General features: G+C 41.6%; 1 protein-coding gene across 1 annotated transcript; it reads right to left on the bottom strand.

Moving 5' to 3' along the window:
* Positions 1-5625: 5625 nt before the first annotated feature.
* On the bottom strand, positions 5626-19578 carry LOC103304872 (olfactory receptor 10J1-like). The gene is made up of 2 exons (XM_054711979.1): positions 19093-19578; positions 5626-6573 (listed from the first exon to the last, which is right to left on the bottom strand). The coding sequence occupies exons 1-2, from the start codon at positions 19576-19578 to the stop codon at positions 5626-5628; spliced, it is 1434 nt and encodes a 477-aa protein (XP_054567954.1).
* Between the last annotated feature and the right edge of the window lie 1324 nt (positions 19579-20902).

Genomic DNA, 20902 nt, shown 5'->3' with positions numbered 1-20902 from the left:
ATCAAAACAATCACTAAGCCCAAAGCAACCCACAGACTCATGAACTAAATAGATGTTTACTGTTTAAAAAACTGAATTTTGAGGTGGTTTATCATGCAGCATAGTTAAGTGGATATAGACTACTACAATTACCTACAGTGGCTTTGGTTGTTTGCAACTGGGAGACTTAACTCACACAACTTTATTAATTCTAATCAAGTTGAAAAAACCCAGGTTACTTCATTCCATAAGTAGTTTTAGGGCTGTTACTATAAATTAATCACAGTGATAGCTGACGGAGAATCAGCTATGAGGGTGAAATATACATGACCCCTATGTTCTTGAACATTAAAGTCTTCTAATGTGTAATAAATAAAAATGGAAGAACGGATACAGCAACTTACAAAGTTTTTATTGGAGACAAAGAAACAAATACCTGGATATCATGTTTATAAACAGTCAGGCCTGGCTGGTGTAGCTCAGTGGTTGAGTGTTGACCTATGAACCAGGAGGTCATGGTTCGAACCCGATCAGGGCACATGCCTGGGTTTCGGGCTCAATACCCTGTGTAGAGTATGCAGGAGGCAGCCGATCAGTGATTCTCTCTCATCATTGATGTTTCTATCTCTCTCTCTCTCTCCCTCTCCCTTCCTCTCTGAAATCAACAAAAATATATTTAAAGATAAATAAATAAGTAGTCAGGTTTGTAAATCATAAATTGAGGTGATAACATAGTATCCAAGCACTTTTCCATGTCCCACTGAGAAGGGCTCAGCTATTCATCTTCACAAACACATTCGTTGAGCTCTTAATGTCCTAACCATGTCCTGTTTCCAAATGAAGGGCTTCATCTTAACCCAACATCCAGAAGCTCCTTACAGGGAATTTTGCAACTTCATCCTCAAGATCACGAGAGCTAGCTCTCCACTCTGTCTTGAGCCACAGAGTCTTCATCTCACTATTTTGAAGTAGATAGCCCTCTGAAGCAGTGAATGTGCTTAGTGTACTGGAGATACCCCAGCCTCTAAACATGGGAAGAAATGGTTCCTGCAGCAGCTAGCTCTACAAAATGTGCTCAAATGGCCAAGACATGGAAACACCCCAAGTGCCCATTAATGACGAATGGATAAAAAAGCTATGGTACATTGACACATAGAATACTATATGGAATACTATATAGCAGTGAAAAGGAAGGATTTCTTACCCTTTGAGGCAGCCTGGAGGGACTTGGTGAGTATTATGCTAAGTGAAATAAGCCAGTTAGAGAAAGACAAGTATCACATGATCTCACTTGTATGTGGAATCTAATGAACAAAATAAACTGATGAACAAAATAGATCCAGAGACATGGAAGCATGGAACAGACTGACAGATCTCAGAGGGAAGGGAGAGGGATGGAAGGAAGAGATTAACCAAATAACCTATATGCATATATGCATAACCCATGAACAGAAGGCCTGGGGAGGGGGCAGGAGTGGGATGGAGGTGGTCAATGGGGGGAAAGGGGAACATCTGTAATACTTTCAATAATGACAATAAATAAAAACAAACAAAAACAAGACATAGGTAGGCCTTTCGGATTCATTCCGTATTGTGTAAACATTACTTTGGGTAGATTATGCCATTATTTTCTGCATTACCTAACTGTAGGATCAGAGGGGAACACACTGCTTTCCATATGGGTGCCAATCTTATAACACCCTGTACAACTGCAGGAGGTTTATAGGGTTCTGTATGCAACAAATCAACAATCTATAAAAATAGCATCACTGTGGGCAGAGGCTTTCAGGAATAGGTTACTGTAGTCGGCAGGACTCCCAAAGCCAGAATCTCAAATGGGGCTTTATCAGAAGTAGGGTTGTAAGAGTTTTTCCCTTGAACCTACCAAGAAAAGATGCAGAAGTGTTCCCAGGGAACGCAGATAAAGGCAACATAAAGCTTTCCAAAAGGTCCTCTTCACACTCACTCTCAAGTTGCTCTCTTGGAGATAGCTGTTCTGAGGAGGTAAATCTTTTTTTCAAGGCAATGCTCCATAAACATGAATAGTTGCCTTATTGGCCCTTCTACTATCAGGGATTCCCAAGTCCTGGGTTTGACATGTACTTTCAATGCAGGTTTGGACTGTCTTTAAGCAGGAGAAGGATGATGAGTGGCAGTACAGATTATTATTAGTATTATTTTTAAACACCAGCCCTTTATGTACCAGCAGTCATTTGGCAAGTTCTGCCTCACTTGACTCAAGGCCAAATAATCCTAAAGCCTTTAACATTTTTCACATATCAGTACAATTTTCCCCTTTAGAAAGCAAAAACAAGACGAATTGAGAGATTCTCAGACTTGTTTAGACCAAGTGTTTAAACTGTGAGTTTAACCTAGGTATCCAACTGTTCACAGAAAATGAGTCCAGTTATGTAGAAATGACGAGGGTCAAGGCAAGACAAGGGTACCAGCTCAGGTTCCACATAGGAAAGACTGAAAGTCATGGGCTAATTTTCAAATCTGAGACAGCCAGAGCTGGTTGAGAGGTGGAATTAATTAATTTACTAATTTTAAAAACATATCTTCAGATCTCTCTACACTGTGAGTACAGAAGAGCATATGCATCACTTGGTACAAAGCATATATAACTGCAGAGAAATTCAGTGGCTGGATGTAACAAGTTACTTACAAACATGTATATATATAAGACTCACCAAGGAAATAGCTCTAATATGAGCTTCATCAAAATTGGTAACCTGTTCCATCTAATAAAGAGGAATATGCTAATTGACCATTACACCCTCACAAAGATGGTGGCACCCACAGCCACAAGATGGTGGTGTCCAGTCCCCTCAGCCCCGCCTCACCCAGTCCCTGCAGCATCCAGCCTCATCCAGCTGGAGTCCCCCAGTCCCCTTAGCCCTAAAGGGTAAGGCAGTTGGAGGCAATCATGCCAGCAGGGGAGAAGTTAGGCATCAATCAGGCCGGCAGGGGAGTGGTTAGAGGGCTATCAGGCTGGCATGCAGAGTGGTTAGGGCAGCGGTTCTCAACCTGTGGGTCGCGACCCCTTTGGGGGTCGAACGACCCTTTCACAGGGGTCACCTAAGACATCCTGCATATCAGATATTTACATTACAATTTATAACAGTAGCAAAATTACAGTTATGAAGTAGTAACGAAAATAATTTTATGGTTGGTGGTCACCACAACATCAGGAACTGTATTAAAGGGCCGCGGCATTAGGAAGGTTGAGAACCACTGGGTTAGGGACAATCAGGCAGGTAGGCAGGCGAGTGGTTAGGAGCCAGCAGTCCCGGATTGTGAGAGGGATGTCCAACTATTCTGATAGGTGTGCAGTGATTTCTATTGTGGTTTTAATGTACATTTCTCTGATGATTATTGATATTGAGCAACTTTTTATGTTTATTGACCATCTGTATGTCCTCTTTGAGAAATGTCTATTCAGTTCCTCTACCCATTTTTAAATTGGATTGCTTATTAATTCATTCATTAATTCATTTACTTATTGCTGTTACATTGTATGAGTTCTTTTTACATATTGAATATTAATTCCATCACTGGTAAATATTTGTATCACTGGCAAATATTTTCTTCCATTCAGTAGGTAGCCTTTTCATTTTATTGATGGTTTCCTTTGTTGTGCAAAAACTTTTTAGTTTGATGTAGTCTAATGTGTTTATTTCACTTTTGTTTCCCTTGCCTGAGGAAACATCCAAAAAAATATATATTACTGACAGCTTTGTCAGAAAGTTTACTGTTTTCTTCTAAGGGTTTTATGGTTTGGGGTCATATATTTAAATCTTTAATCCATTTTGAGTTTATTCTTGTAATGGTGTAAGAAAGTGGTCTAGCAGAATACAAAATTAATCTTCAGAAATTAGTTGAATTTTTTTTGTTAATCCTCATCCAAGGATATCTTTCCATTGATTTCGATAAAGAATGAGAAAGGGAGAAACAGAGAGTTTCTGTTTGCTTAATTGGTTGCTTCCCTCACATACCTCAACCAGGCCCGGGGATCAAGCCTGCAACCGAGGTATGTGCCTTTGACCAGAATCGAAACCTGGACCCTTCAGTCTGTGGGCTGATGCTCTATCCACTGAGCCAAACTGGCTAAGGCTGGTTGCATTTTTAACACTAATAACCATCAGAAAGAGAAATTAAGAAAACAATCACTTTTCCAATTGCAACAAGAAATACCTAGAAATATATCTAACCAAGAAAGTAAAAGATCTGTATTCAGAACATTATAAGACATTGAAGAAATAAATGGAAGAAGAAACAAACAAATGGAAGTATATACCATGCACACAGATAAAAAGAATTAACATGGTTAAAATATCCTTATTACCAAAAGCAATCTATAGATTCAATGCAATCTCTATCGAAATAACTTTGGAATTTTTCAGAGAACTACAACAAGTGATCTTAAAAGTTACATGGAGGTCTGGGAGAGGCCAAGCGTCCCTGGGTCCGGGAGAGACCATGTGTCCCTGGATCCAGGTGAGGCCTTGTGCAACTAAGCCCGGGTGAGGCCACGTGCCCCTGGGTCTGGGAGAGGCCAAGCGTCCCTGGGTACGGGTGAAGCCAGATCCTGGGTCCGGGTGAGGCCGTGCACCCCTGGATCCATCCGGGTGAGGCTGGGTCCCAGGCCCGGGTGAGACCACGCGCCCCTTGGGTATGGGTGAGGCCACGTGCCCCTTAGTCCGGGTGACGCCGTGCCCCTGGGTTCGGCCGAGACCAAACCAGAGGGAGTCGGACCTCCATTACCACCATTTGTCCACCATCCAGAGCTGAGGGGTCAGTGCTGACATGTACACATAAGGAACTACTGGACATCGAAATTGGGTCTCAAAAGAACTGTTGGTCCAGGGGGAAGCTCGCTACAGATTGATTCATTTGCCTGTCAGCATAAATATTATTGCTCGTCTCACATTCAGTTCTTATTAGTATATATCTAGTGACATATGATCTCGTTCATCTAGAGGAAATGATGAACAACATAGACTGAGGAACAAGAACAGAACCAGAAGCAAGGAGGCATCGATCGGACTATCGGGCCTCAGAGGGAGGATAGGGGAGGGGAGGGGGAGGGTGGGGGGAGGGGGAGAGTTCAACCAAAGGACCTGTATGCATGCATATAAGCCTATCCAACGGTTAAGTTCAACAGGGGATTGGGGCATGCGTGGGGAGAGGGGTGGGATGGGAATGGGGGGATGAGGACAAATATGTGACACCTTAATCAATAAAGAAATTTAAAAAAAAAAAAAAAGTTACATGGAAACACAAAAGACCCTGAATAGCACAGCAGTATTGAGAAAGAACAACAAAATTGGAGGTATGATGTTACCTGATCTCAAATTCACTACAAGGCCATAGTAATCAAAACATCATGGTACTGGCATGAAAACGAACACATTGATCAATGGACCAGAATAGAGAGCCCAGAAGAAAAAACACCACACACCTATATGGTCAATTAATCTCTGACAAAGGATGCAAGAATATACAATTAGGTAAACAGTCTTTTCAACAAATGGTGATGGGAAAACTGGACAAATGCACACAAAAATTAAAATAAGATAATTTTTTTTCAGATTGCAAAAATACCCTGACTATGATAGGTTATATGCCAAACTACCTAAGATCCTAGGCAGGAGGTTTTCTGCTGATAGCACGGTGAAGGGCATTCTTGACCTCCTTGTTTCTCAGAGTATAGACCACAGGGTTCAGGAGAGGAGTAAAGATGGTGTAGGCCACTGAGATCAGCTGATCCTGGTCTTTGGTGTTCTCCGACTCAGGCTTGAGGTAGGCAACGGAGGCACAGCCATAGTGGACAATGACCACAATGAGGTGGGAGGCACAAGTTGCAAAAGCCTTCTTTTGGCCCTCACTTGAGGCAATCTTGAGGATGGTGGAGATGATAAGGATGTAGGAGATGAAGACCAAACCCATGGGCACCAAAATGACAAGTGAGCTGATGATTAAAGTAATTATGTCATGTAGATTGGTGTCAGCACAGGAGAGTTTCATAACTGGGCGGATGTCACAGAAATAATGGGCCACCTCTTTACCACAAAAGGGCTGACTGAACACAGAGGAAATCTGAATTATGGCCACAAGCAGGCCAATGCTGCAGGCCCCCCAAACCAGCTGGGCACACACCTTCCTGTTCATGATGACTGTGTACCTCAAAGGTTTGCAGATGGCGACATAGCGGTCATACCCCATTGCTGTGAGGAGAAAGCAGTTGTTGATGGCCAAAGTGATAAAAAAGAACATCTGGGTGGCACAGCCAGCCAAGGAGATGGACTGGCTTTGTCCGATGAGGCTGGAGAGCATCTGTGGTACAATGACCAATGTGTACATCGTTTCTGAGGTTGAAAGCATACTGAGAAAGAAGTACATGGGGGTGTGAAGGTGACGATCAATACTGATAATTGTCACAATGATGACATTGCCAGCCAGGGTTAAAACATACAAGGTGAGAAATATTGCAAATAGAGTAAGCTTGTGTTCATGAAAGCTGGAAAAACCCTGGAAAAAAAATTCACTCACCACTGTGTAGTTCTCTCTCTTCATCGATAAATTCCACGTCTGAAAGCTGCAGACTTAGGCCAATCAGTCAGAATACATCCGTGCCCGATGCTTTGAGCAGGAGAACTCTAGAAGTAGATAGATAATAAGGACCTGTTTCTGGATGGATGCCGGGTAAATGGAGACCACTGCTCACTAATAGGTGAAGACAGAAAAACACAATCAGGAAGTAATTCCATGTATGCAGATGTATGTACAACAGTAAAGAAGAATACACAGAGTTGTGACAAGGTAGAAGGAAGGATAACTGGGCAAGTTTAGAACAGATTTCCTGATGAGTGAGAACACAGGTGTTAGGGAAATACTGAGGCTAAAGAAATAGAAAATGCATAGTTAAGGTTTAAAAGCATTTTCTCCTGGATTACAGTTGCATGGTTTTGTTTACCTAAAACAAGCAATCTATTCTACTTTGTTTAATGCACAATTTTGATCTTAAACATCTTCCCTTCTAAACTGCCAAGCAACAGATAAGTGTTTGCTTTCTCCCTGTTCCACTTGTCTGCATCTTCCATGAATATTTTCACAAATCATTCAATAGCCTCAAACCTGACTGCCGTCCCCATTCTGAAAAAAAGTTTTTATTGGGGCAACCTTGGTGAATAAAATTATTTAGGTTTCAGGTGTACAATTCTACAGAATATCATCTGTATATTGTGTTGTGTATTTACCACCCAAGACAAGTCTCCTTCCATCTTCATTTAATCTCCCCTTTACCCTCTTTACCTCCTTCCAACCCCCTTTCACTCTGGTGATTTACCATACTGTTGTCTGTGTCTATGACGTTGTGTGTGTGTGTGTGTGTGTGTGTGTGTGTGTGTGTGTGTGTGTGTGTATTTCTTAATCTCTTGCATTGGTTTTTAATGAAGCATGTATTTCTCTTTAGTCAATACTTTACTCAAGTCTCCTCTTGCACAGAAAGACTTCTCAAACCTATCAATCCAAGCCCTTTCCAATTGCTAGTGTTGCTCTGTAACTAATTCTCACAAAATGTGTGTTATTTTTCTGTGTTTTTTAGCTTGTACTTGCATATGAGTTTTTACAGGTCGTCTGACTCACTACTCTACTCTGAACTCTCTTTTCTAATTTCTTCAGCATTATGAACTGGGTATCTGGGGAAACCAGGTTGCACATATCTCCTATTTTCTATTTGAGGGGTAATTGGGGATCACAAAGTTCTCATTTAAAAAAATTAATAACGATAACAACAAAAATAATAGTCCCTTATTGCAGTTTTTAGTTTATAAAGCATATTCATATATATTATTTAACAGTATAACCATCCCATGTGATAAGTAATTATTATCTTCATCTTGCAGTTGGAAAATCTAAGACACCTAGGATTAGGTGATTTGTCTAAAATTTAAAAAATCATGGATTCAATCTATTAATTCTAAGGCCAGTGTGAACAGATAAAAAAAGAAGGCTATTTTGGTGTCTATTAACAAGTATTAATACATTTGCCTTACTCTAGGAATGAGATTACATTGAGGAGTAAATTGGAAAAGTTGAAAATCATTAGGAAAACTGAAAAATTTTTAGGGTTATCTGGTTAAGTAGGTAAAATATTATTGTATTAATTATAACACATACCCATTCTCCTTGGCTTAATATTTTCACTTCCAATTATTTACTTTAAAGAAATAATCCAAGACATATATCAGGATGCATGTGTAAGAGGGTTTTATAATATCATCTATAATAATAAAAATGTAATATGCTAATTAGAATGGACAGCCTTCCAGACAACCTTCTGGACGATGCTGGGGCTGCGAGGGCCGAGGCAAGCTACAGCAGTTTTGAGGGCCAAGCCCCTTGCACAGATTTTGAGCATCAGGCCTCTAGTTTATAATAATAAAGACCAAAACCAATGTAAATAAAAAAGGAATGATTAAATAAATTATATCATATTCATTTAATGGGAACTATGCACCATACATACATAGTTACATAAATACATAGGTAGATACAAAGATACCATAATTTTGTAAAAGTAATACAAAGAAAAGAAAACGAAGGAAGAAAGAAATGAAGGTAATGCATTCAATGGCACACCTGCCATGAAAAAAGGACTGGAAAGAATGTACCAAAATGCTAAAAATAATTTTTTCTAGGTAGTAAATGGAGAATCTTAACTTATCTTTCTCTATATATAATACATATTTTCTTCTTAATTATTATCTTCTAAACACAGCCAAATTCTGTAGTTCTGCTACAAAAAGGAACTCTATAACGAGATTGCAGAGAGGCCTGAGGAGAACAGGTGAAAGTAGGGGGTTAATTTACGGCCAAGACAGGAAAGCTGACAGAATGGGCATTTTATAGCCATTGGAGCACCTCAGCACCACATCTGGAGGAAATGAACTCCAATTTGTAAAGGAAGATGGTGGTTGGCAGAGAGAAAGCCTTTCTGAGAAGTGCTGGAAGTACAGGGCGGTGAGTGAGGCGCTGGTCTTGGGTGCAAAAGTTAAGGGAGCCCCAAAAAAGTCAATAATCAAGATGAATACAAGTTTAATGCAATAGTTTTTAAACCTTAATGCAAAAATCCATGATGAAAAAATACTAAAATTTTTAATAACCACAGGGTCAAACCGGGTATTAGTACAGTGAAATGTAAATAGTTGGGTGAGGTCAGATTTTGAAATTTTCTTATTGTGGATTTTTAAGAACAAAAAAATATAAAATATTTCAAAATTTAGAGAAGAATATACAGTACAATATGCATGTGTTAATTTTCCTCTGGCATGTGGGAATAAGCTAGTCCTTAAGCATTCCTGTTTTACTGTGGTTCCTAATTTAGTATGGAACAAAACTCAGATCTATGGAAGAGGAAAATCAATCCTACCTACACTAAACGGAACAGAAAAACTCAGCCAGGCTATGGAAGAGAAAAGACTGAACTGTGCTTGTGCATCACTGCAATCACGTTCCCTCTCTCATCACCCCCCAGGAAGACAATGACTCCTCCAATGGCGAAGACCTGATGGGTGATAGCACCAGGACTGCAATATGGTCATGATCCCTGAGACCACATAGCAGCCTCCGCCTGGGAAACCATGTCACTGAGAAACGCAGCATTTGACACCATTTTGTTTCTTTATATTCTGGGTCTTTAGTCTAAAACATCTCTCCACAGTTTAAAAAATGAGAAATTACTACCTTCTAGAGAAATCATTTTCTGCTGAGACCTGACAAGCAATCCTGGGCAAGGGGTTCATCTAATCCATTTCGTTATTCAGATCTTTCCAGTTGGAAGCAAGCTGGAAAAACTCACATTCTTTGTAGCTTTAAGTTCCTTCATTAGAACTGAATCATAGAACTTAGAGTTAGGCTGTAACATTAAAAGCCCAGCATTGCTCACAAATAGTTCACCAAATTCTGCTTCAGTGCTTCCAACGATAGGAAATTTATTATCTTACAAGTTAGCACTCCTCTTTTTTTTATTTTTTAAGATACTAAGTTTACTTAAAAATATAAAAGTAGGCTTTTTTTGTTGTAAAAATGCTTAAGGGGGAAAAAGCCATCTGTAAAGTAGAGTATAAATGGGAAAGGTAGTTTTCGCCTTCTGTAATTTGCATTCTTTAGTCCAGAAGTAAACATAATTCATGTTTGTTTTTTAAATTTCTTTATTTCTGCCTAGAAATTTTGTATGTACAATTATGCATATTTCCGTATCATTTCAATTTTATACAAATAAAATTTTATGGGACACACCAATTCACAAATAGTTTTTTTCACTTAAATATTATTTCTTATATAATAACATTATTATATTATAGCATTATTTCGTAAATGTTATTTCCATAACAGTACTATAAATCCACATCACACTTTATTTTCAATGGTGCATAATATTCCATTTATATTCGTATAAATATACTGTCATTAATTATATTTTTGAGTGACCTTAATTCTTAGAAAATGTTACATTATATTGATTCAATATCTGTCTGCCTGCAACTTTCCACCTCCCCACAGTAGCCTACCTTCTGTTTCCTTTCCAGCCAGATAGTATTTAAAATATTTGAAGGTCATTATCATATCTGCTAAATTTCATGTCCTTGAATCCATTACCACAGCAAGATGAGCATAAAGAAATAGAATATCAATGGATATGAGAATCAATACAAGCAAACCAATACTGAAAACCATAGAGGGAAAAGAATAAGATTTTGAAAAATATACATGGCATTCCATTTTCATTTCGTTCTGCCAACAGCAACTCACTGCTTCTGACCTTGGCAATAGGAAGGAGCCTCTTTCCAGATAGTGATCTTTCAAAGGAATGGAAGGGGCCGAATCTATTCAGAGGAAGCCTAGGAAAACACTTTGTTGTGGAAGCCAAAACCAAGAAAGCAAGGGAAAGTCAGCTTTCTCTGGTATCAGAGAGAAGTTCAAGTAACTGCTGAAATCCTTGAGGCTGGGGCATTGGCTTCTTTGGCTGGGGAAGTGGCACAGGAAAATTGCCATCTCTTAAACTCCAGATTTCAAGGAGCTTTGGATATTTATTTTCCCCAAGAGGAGAAAATCCCTTTGCCTCTAGCCTCCTGGGAACACGCCTTTGAAAATCCCTCGGGGTACTAAGAGGTAGAATGCAAGGATCCTAGAACATGTCTCAAAGGTTTCATTAGGAGCCCAGGAAGCAGATGAGAGAGAGGTTGCCATGTGTTTACTCACTATTGGGGATTGTTGATGCTTCAGAAACTTATACTGCCTTGAGTTTTAATCAAGAAAACCTCTAAGAATACTTAGTAAGCTTACACCGAGAAAACCCCATATTTTAGATTGTTTAGGATTTGAGAGAAACCAACTTCCCGTAACTTATTCAAATAAGATGAGGCGCCCTGGCTGGGTGGCTCCATTGGTTGGAGCATCAATTAAATGTTGCCTGTTCCCTTCCTGGTCAGGGCACATACCTAGGTTGCAGGTTTGATCCCTGGTTGGGAGCATATGAGAGATTGCTGATTGATGTTTATATTTCTCTCTCTCTCTCTCTCTCTTCTCTCTCTCTCTCTTCTCTCTCTCTCCTTCTCCCTTCCTCTCTGAAATCAACAAAAATATATTTAAAAATAAATAAATAAATAGTCAGTTTTGTAAATCATAAATTGAGGTGATAACATAGTATCCAAGCACTTTTCCATGCCCCCCTGAGAAGGGCTCAGCTCTCCATCTTCACAGACACACTCGTTGAGCTCTTAATGTCCTAACCATGTCCTGTTTACAAACGAAGGGCTTCATCTTAACCCAACATCCAGAAGCTCCTTACAGGCAATTTTGCAACTTCATCCTCAAGATCACGAGAGCTAGCTCTCCACTCTGCCTTGAGCCACGGAGTCATCTCACACTATTTTGAAGTAGATAGCCCTCTGAAGCAGTGAATGTGCTTAGTGTACTGGAGATACCCCAGCCTCTAAACATGGGAAGAAATGGTTCCTGCAGCAGCTAGCTCTACAAAATGTGCTCAAATGGCCAAGACATGGAAACACCCCAAGTGCCCATTTAATAGATGAATCGATAAAAAAGCTATGGTACATTGACACATAGAATACTATATGGAATACTATATAGCAGTGAAAAGGAAGGATTTCTTACCCTTTGAGGCAGCCTGGAGGAACTTGGTGAGTATTATGCTAAGTGAAATAAGCCAGTTAGAGAAAGACAAGTATCACATGATCTCACTTGTATGTGGAATCTAATGAACAAAATAAACTGATGAACAAAATAGATCCAGAGACATGGAAGCATGGAACAGACTGACAGATGTCAGAGGGAAGGGGGAGGGATGGAAAGGAAGAGATTAACCAAATAACCTACATGCATATATGCATAACCCATGAACAGAAGGCCTGGGGAGGGGGCAGGAGTGGGATGGAAGTCGTCAATGGGGGGAAAGGGGAACATCTGTAATACTTTCAATAATGACAACAAACAAAAACAAGACATAGGTAGGCCTTTCGGATTCAATCCATATTGTGTAAACATTACTTTGGGTAGATTATGCCATTATTTTCTGCATTACCTAACTGTAGGATCAGAGGGGAACACACTGCTTTCCATATGGGTGGTAATCTTATAACGCCCTGTACAACTGCAGGAGGTCTCATAGGGTTCTGTATGCAACAAATCAACAATCTATAAAAATAGCATCACTGTGGGCAGAGGCTTTCAGGAATAGGTTACTGTAGTCGGCAGGACTCCCAAAGCCAGAATCTCAAATGGGGCTTTATCAGAAGTAGGGTTGTAAGAGTATTTTCCTTGAATCTACCAAGAAAAGATGCAGAAGTGTTCCCAGGGAACGCAGATAAAGGCAACAGAAAACTTTCCAAAAGGTCCTCTTCACACTCACTCTCAGGTTGCTCTCTTGGAGATAGCTGTTCTGAGTGGGCAAACCTTTTCTTCAAGGCAATGCTCCATAAACATGAATATTCCCCTTATTGGCCCTTCTACTATCAGGGATTCCCAAGACCTGGTTTTGACATGTACTTTCAATGCACCTTTCAATGCAGGTTTCGACTGTCTTTAAGCAGGAGAACGATGATGCATGGCAGATAGGAATTATTATTAGTACTAGAGGCCCGGTGCACAAAATTCATGCACGGGGTGTGGGGGGTTATGTCCCTCAGCCCAGCCTGCATCCTCTCCAATCTGGGACCCCTCCGGGGTTGTGTGGCTGCCGGTTTAGCCCCGATCCCAACATCCCCCTCACAATCCGGGACTGCTGGCTCCCAACAGCTTGCCTGCCTGCCTGCCTGATTGGCCCTAACCACTTCTGCCTGTCAGCCTGATCACCCCCTAAACACTCCTCTGAAAGCCTGATCGATGCCTAACTGCTCCCCTGCCAGCCCGATTGCCCCCAACTGCCGTCCCCTGCCAGCCATCTTGTGATGACATGGGGGCAGTCATCTGTGATGACATGGGGCGGCCATCTTGTAGGAGGATGTGATGGTAAATTTGCATAATACCTCTTTATTATATAGGATTATTTTTAAACATCAGCCCTTTAGGTACCAGTAATCACTTGGCAAGTTCTTCCTCATTTTACTCAAGTCCAAATAATTACAAAGCCTTAAACATTTTCCACATATCATTACAATTTTTCCCTTTAGAAAGCAGAAACAAGAGGAATTGGGAGGTTTCCAGACTTGTTTAGATAAGTGTTTAAACTGTGAGTTTAAACTAGGCACCCAACTGTTCACAGAAAATGAGTCCAATTATGTAGAAACTAGCAGGCCAGTGCACAAACTTGTACACGGGTGGGGTCCAGCCAGCCCGGTCCCAATCAGGGAAGACCAGGGCTGCGCCTGTCAGGAGGAGGAGATGGAGGGAGGTTGGCCAGCCAGCCCACCCGCCCCAATCGAGGCCCAATTAGGGCTGGACCAGCTGGGGGGGAGGGCGGCTGCGGGCGATTGGCAGGTGGGCCCCACCCGCGATTGGGGTTGGAGGGCTTATTGGGGACAGGGCCAGCCATGGGGAGGGCCTGTTGGTGGTGGGCCAGCCAGCTTCACCCCAGAATGGAGTACAGTGCTGACCGGGGCCAGCAGCTGGGGAAGGGGTCATGCATGGTTGGTCATTCGTCCCTGACCCTGATCGGGGTGGGGGGCCAATCTGGAGTGGAAATGGGTTGAGGGAGAGGCTGTGGGCCTATCATGGTGGTGGGGTCCCATCAGGGGCAGGGCCAGCCAGGGGGAGGGGCTGCAGGAAGTTGGCAAGCTAGCCCTGCCCCCTATTGGGGTGGGGGTGCGATCAGGGGCAGGGAAGCTTGGGGGTGGGGCTGCAGGAAGTTGGCCGGCCAGCCCTTCCCCCTATTTGGGTTGGGGGGCCAATTGGGGGCTGGGATGGCCTCGGGGAGGGGCCCTGGGATGTTGGCCAGCTGGCCCTGCCCCTGATCAGGGTGAGGGAGCCAATCTGGGGTGGGGCCAGGTGTGGGGAGGGGCTATGGGCCTATCATGGTGGGGCAGGCTGATCAGGGTCAGCTAGCTGGGACAAGGGGCCGCAGGAGGTTGGCCAGCCGGCCCCACCCCCTGATCAGGCCAGTTCACTGGCCACAGTGGGCATCATAGCGACTGGTCATTGGTCGTTCCGGTCATTATGGATGCTGGCTTTTTATATATATAGACTAGTGGCCTGGTGCACGAAATTTGTGCGGGGGGGGGGGGGGTTGTTCCTCAGCCTGGCCTGCACCCTCTCCAATCTGGGACCCCTTGAAGGATGTCCGACTGCCGGTTTATAGGGATTGGGCCTAAACCTGCAGTCAGACATCTCTCTCGCTATCCAGGACTGCTGGCTCCTAAAGACTCACCTGCCTGCCTGCCTGCCTGATTGTTCCTAACCACTCTGCCTGCCGGCCTGCTCGCCCTCAACTGCCCCCTGCCGCTGGCCTGCTTGCCCCCAAATGCCCCCCCTGCCAGCCTGATCACCCCCAACCATCCCCCGTGCCAGTGTGCTCACCCCCAACTGCCTCCCCTGACAGTCTGCTCACCCCCAACTGCCCTCCTGCTGGCCCCCTGCTGGCCTGCCCACTCCAAACTGCCCCACCCTGCTGTCCTGATCACCTCCAACTGACCCCCACTGATGGCCTGCTTGACCCCAACTGGCCCCCCTGCTGGTCTGCTTACCCCCAATGGCCCCGCCCCCCACCAGCCTGACAACCCACAATTGCCATCCCCTCTTGGCCTCTAACTGCCTCTACCTCGGCCCGCCACCATGGCTTTGTCCAGAAGAACATCCTGGAAGGTCTCCTAGTCTAATTAGCATATTACCCTTTTATTAGTATAGATAGAGGCCTGGTGCATGGGTGGGGGCTGCCTGGTTTGCCCTGAAGGGTGTCGCGGATCAGGGTGGGGGTCTCACTGGGGTGCCTGGCCAGCCTGGGTGAGGGGCTGAGGGCTGTTTTCAGGCTGGCTACATCCCCTTCAGGGTGTGGGTCCCCACTGAGGTGCCTGGCCAGCCTGGGTGAGGGGCTGATGGTTCCCAGCCCCTCCTTTTTTTCTTTTCTTTTTTTTTTTTTCAGTGCCTCCTTGAGTGGAGGCCAGGGCCAGCTGGAAGCAGGTATCTGGGATTTATTTATCTTTTATAATTGAAACTTTGTAGCCTTGAGCGGAGGCCAGCACCAGCCAGGGCGTGCGGGAAGCTTGGCTTCCTCCATCACCAGGGAAAACCCAAGCTTCCTGGTCGCTCCAGCTCCATGGCTGCCGCCATGTTGGTTGGGTTAATTTGCATACTTGCTCCTGATTGGTTGGTGGGCATAACGGAGGTATGATCAATTTGCATGTTTCTCTTTTATTAGATAGGATGATGAGGGTCAAGGCAAGACAAGGGTACCAGCTCAGGTTCCACAAAGGAAAGACCGAAAGTCATGGGCTAATTTTCAAATCTGAGCCAGCCAGAGCTAGTTGAGAGGTGGAATTAATAAATTTACTAATTTAAAAACATATCTTCAGATCTCTCTATACTGTGAGTACAGAAGAGCATATGCATCACTCGGTACAAAGCATATATAACTGCAGAGAAATTCAGTTGCTGGATGTAACAAGTTACTTACAAACATGTAAACATACAAGACTTGCCAAGGAAATAGCTCTAATATGAGCTTCAACAAAATTGGTAACCTATGTGATTAATAAAAAGCTTAGGAGAGTGTTGATAAAAAAATTCAAGTCAGGGACACTCTTGATTCTTTAATGCAGTCTTACCACCAAATTTTGCAGCTGTATTATTGGTAGAGAATCTATTTTTTAAAAACTTTTTTCTATTACAGTTGGCATTCAATGTTATATTAGTTTCAGGTGCACAGCATAGTGGTTAGACATTTATGTACTATGTGAAGTGATTCCCTCTAATAAGGTTAATGCCTGCCTGACACCAAACAGTTATTACAAGATTATTGACTATATTCTATATGCTGTCCTTTACAACCCAGTAACTATTTTGTAATTGCCAATTTGTACTTTTAATCCCTTCACCTTTTCACCCCGCCCTCCAACCCTCCTCCCCTCTGGCAATCATTAGTTTGTTCTCTGTATCTATGATTTTCTCTTTCATTTGTTTGTTTCTTTGTTTATTTATTTAGATTCCACATATAAGTGAAATCATATGGTATTTGTATTTCTCTCTCTGACTTATTTCACTTAGTATATTACCCTCTAGATTCATCCATTTGGGCTAAGTATTATTCCATTTCATATATGTACCACTTCTTTATCCATTCATCTATTAATGGGCACTAGAGTTGCTTATATATTTTGGCTATTGTAAATAATGCTTCAGTGAACATAGGGATGAATATGTTTTTTCAAATCAGTGTTTTGGATTTCTTCAAATAAACACCCAGAAGTATAATTGCTGGGTTATAAGGTGGTTCAATTTTTAATTTTCAAGGAACAGCCAAACTGTTTTCTATAGAGACTGTACCATTTGCAAATCCATCAACAGTGGATGAGGGTTCCTTTTCTCCACATCTTCACCAATACTTATTGTTTGTTGATTTATTGATAATAACTATTCTGATAGGTGTGCAGTGATTTCCCATTGTTGTTTTAATGTACATTTCTCTGATGATTATTGTATTGAGCATCTTTTCATATGTTATTGACCATCTGTTTGTCCTCTTTGAGGAATGTCTATTCAGTTCCTCTACCCATTTTTAAATTGGATTGTTTATTAATTCATTAATTTATTGCTGTTATAGTGTATGAGTTCTTTTTTCATATTGAATATGAATATCATCACTGGCAAATATTTGTATCACTGACACATATTTTCTTCCATGTAGTAGGTTGCCTTTTCATTTTGTTGATGGTTTCCTTTGTTGTGCAAAATCTTCTTAGTTTGATGTATTTATTTTATTTTTGTGTTTATTATATTTTTGTTTCCATTGACTGAGGAAACATATCCAAAAAAATATTACTGACAGCTATGTCAGAAAGTTTACTCTTTTCTTCTAAGGATTTTATGGTTTGGGGTCATACATTTAAGTCTTTAATCTATTTTGAGTTTATTCTTATAATGGTGTAAGAAAGTGGCCTAGCAGAATACAACATTAACCCTTTGCACTCGCTAACCCTTTGCTACCGATGCTAACCGTGTCGAGTCACACTCGACATCCGAGTGCAAAAGGTTAATATTCAGAAATTAGTTGAATTTTTTTTGTTAATCCTCACCCAAGGATATCTTTCTATTGATTTCTAGAAAGAATGGAAGGGAGAGGGAGAAACAGAGAAAGAGAAATATCAATGCGAGAGAGACACACTAATTGGTTGCCTCCTACACATGCCCCAACCAGGGCCAGGGATCGAGCCTTCAACTGAGGTATGTGCCCTTAACTGGACTGGAACCTGGGACCCTTCAGTCTGTGCGCTATGAACTGAGCCAAACCGGCTAAGGCTGGATGCATTTTTATACACCAATAACAATTGGAAAGAAAAATGAATAAAAACAATCACTTTTCCAACTGCACCAAAAAATACCTGGAAATACATCTAACCAAGAAAGTAAAAGACCTGTATTCAGAACATTATAAGACATTGAAGAAATAAATTGAAGAACATACAAACAAATGCAAGTATATACCATGCCCACAGATAAAAAGAATTAACATGGTTAAAATATCCTTATTACCAAAAGCAATCTATAGATTCAATGCAATCTCTATCGAAATACCTATGGAATTTTTCACAGAACTACAACAAATGATCTTAAAATTTACATGGAAACACAAAAGACTCTGAATAGCAGAGCAGTATTGAGAAAGAAGAACAAAATTGGAGGTATGATGTTGCCTGATCTCAAATTACACTACAAGGCCATAGTAATCAAAACATCATGGTACTGGCATGAAAACGAACACATTGATCAATGGACCAGAATAGAGAGCCCAGAAGAAAAAACACCACACACCTATATGGTCAATTAATCTCTGACAAAGGATGCAAGAATATACAATTGGGTAAACAGTCTTTTCAACAAATGGTGATGGGAAAACTGGACAAATGCATACAAAAATTAAAATAAGGTATTTTTTTCAGATTGCAAAAATACCCAGAGTATGATAGGTTATATGTCAAACTACCTAAGATCCTAGGCAAGAGGTTTTCTGCTGATAGCACGGTGAAGGGCATTCTTGACCTCCTTGTTTCTCAGAGTATAGACCACAGGGTTCAGGAGAGGAGTAAAGATGGTGTAGGCCACTGAGATCAGCTGATCCTGGTCTTTGGTGTTCTCCGACTTAGGCCTGAGATAGGCAATGGAGGCACAGCCATAGTGGACAATGACCACAATGAGGTGGGAGGCACAAGTTGCAAAAGCCTTCTTTTGGCCCTCACTTGAGGCAATCTTGAGGATGGTGGAGATGATAAGGATGTAGGAGATGAAGACCAAACCCATGGGCAACACAATGACAAGTGAGCTGATGATAAAATTAATTATGTCATGTAGATTGGTGTCAGCACAGGAGAGTTTCATAACTGGGAGGACGTCACAGAAATAATGGGCCACCTCTTTACCACAAAAGGGCTGACTGAACACAGAGGAAATCTGAATTATGGCCACAAGCAGGCCAATGCTGCAGGCCCCCCAAACCAGCTGGGCACACACCTTCCTGTTCATGATGACTGTGTACCTCAAAGGTTTGCAGATGGCGACATAGCGGTCATACCCCATTGCTGTGAGTAGAAAGCAGTTGTTGATGGCCAAAGTGATAAAAAAGAACATCTGGGTGGCACAGCCAGCCAAGGAGATGGACTGGCTTTGTCCGATGAGGCTGGAGAGCATCTGTGGTACAATGACCAACGTGTACATCGTTTCTGAGGTTGAAAGCATACTGAGAAAGAAGTACATGGGGGTGTGAAGGTGACGATCAATACTGATAATTGTCACAATGATGACATTGCCAGCCAGGGTTAAAACATACAAGGTGAGAAATATTGCAAATAGAGTAAGCTTGTGTTCATGAAAGCTGGAAAAACCCTGGAAAAAAAATTCACTTACCACTGTGTAGTTCTCTCTCCTCATCGATAAATTCCACATTTGAAAGCTGGAGACTTAGGCCAATCAGTCAGAATACATTGGTGACCGATGCTTTGAGCAGCAGAACTCTAGAAGCTGATAATAAGGACCTGTTTCTGGATGGATGCCGGGTAAATGGAGACCACTGCTCACTAATAGGTGAAGACAGAAAAACACAATCAGGAAGTAATTCCATGTATGCAGACGTATGTACAACAGTAAAGAAGAATACACGGAGTGGTGACAAGGTAGAAGGAAGGATAACTGGGCAAGTTTAGAACAGATTTCCTGATGAGTGAGAACACAGGTGTTAGGGAAATACTGAGGCTAAAGAAATAGAAAATGCATAGTTAAGGTTTAAAAGCATTTTCTCCTGGATTACAGTTGCATGGTTTTGTTTACCTAAAACAAATTTGCCAATCTATTCTACTTTGTTTAAAGCACAATTTTAATCTTAAACATCTTCCCTTCTAAACTGCCAAGCAACAGATAAGTGTTTGCTTTCCACTTGTTCCACTTGTCTGCATCTTTCATAAACCATTTTCACAAATGATTCAATAGCCTCAAACATGACTGCCCTCCCCATTTTGAAAAAAAAGTTTTTATTGAGTTTATTGGTGAATAAAATTGTATAGGTTTAAAGTGTACAATTCTACAGAACATCATCTGTATATTGTATTGTGTATTTAGCACCCAAGTCAAGTCTCCATTCATATTCAGTTAATCTCCACTTTACCCTCTTTATCTCCTTCCAACCCCCTTTCACTCTGGTGATTTACCATACTGTTGTCTGTGTCTATGAGGGTGTGTGTGTGTGTGTGTGTGTGTGTGTGTGTGTGTTTTAAGCTCTTGCATTGGTTTTTAATGAAGCATGTATTTCTCTTTAGTCAATACTTTACTCAAGTCTCCTCTTGCACAGAAAGACTTCTCAAACCTATCAATCCAAGCCCTTTCCAATTGCTAGTGTTGCTCTGTAACTAATTCTCATAAAATGTGTGTTATTTCTCTGTGTTTTGTAGCTTGTGCTTGCATATGAGTTTTTATAGGTCGTCTGACTCACTACTCTACTCTGAACTCTCTTTTCTAATTTCTTCAGCATTATGAACTGGGTATCTGGGGAAACCAGGTTGCACATATCTCCTATTTTCTATTTGAGGGGTAATTGGGGATCACAATGTTCTCATTTAAAAAAATAATAACAATAACAACAGCAAAAATAATAGTCCCTTATTGCAGTTTTTAGTTTATAAAGCATTTTTACATATATTATTTAAGAGTATAACAGTCCCACATGTTAGGTAATTACTATTTTCATCTTGCAGATGGAAAA

Source organism: Eptesicus fuscus, chromosome 22 (genome assembly GCF_027574615.1).
Source record: "Eptesicus fuscus isolate TK198812 chromosome 22, DD_ASM_mEF_20220401, whole genome shotgun sequence".
In the NCBI taxonomy this organism is placed as follows: domain Eukaryota; kingdom Metazoa; phylum Chordata; class Mammalia; order Chiroptera; family Vespertilionidae; genus Eptesicus; species Eptesicus fuscus.
Note: the sequence above shows the minus strand (reverse complement) of the source record. Positions and strands in the feature narration are given on the sequence as shown.

What these genes read in the sequence shown, in the direction of transcription:
- LOC103304872 (XM_054711979.1), bottom strand. Translation starts at nt 19,578, where the DNA reads ATGAGGAGAGAGAACTACACAGTGGTAAGTGAATTTTTTTTCCAGGGT. An exon ending in CCATAATTCAGATTTCCTCT is followed by an intron (nt 6,574 to 19,092) that starts GTGTTCAGTCAG and finishes TGCAGCTTTCAG; the next exon opens with ACGTGGAATTTATCGATGAA.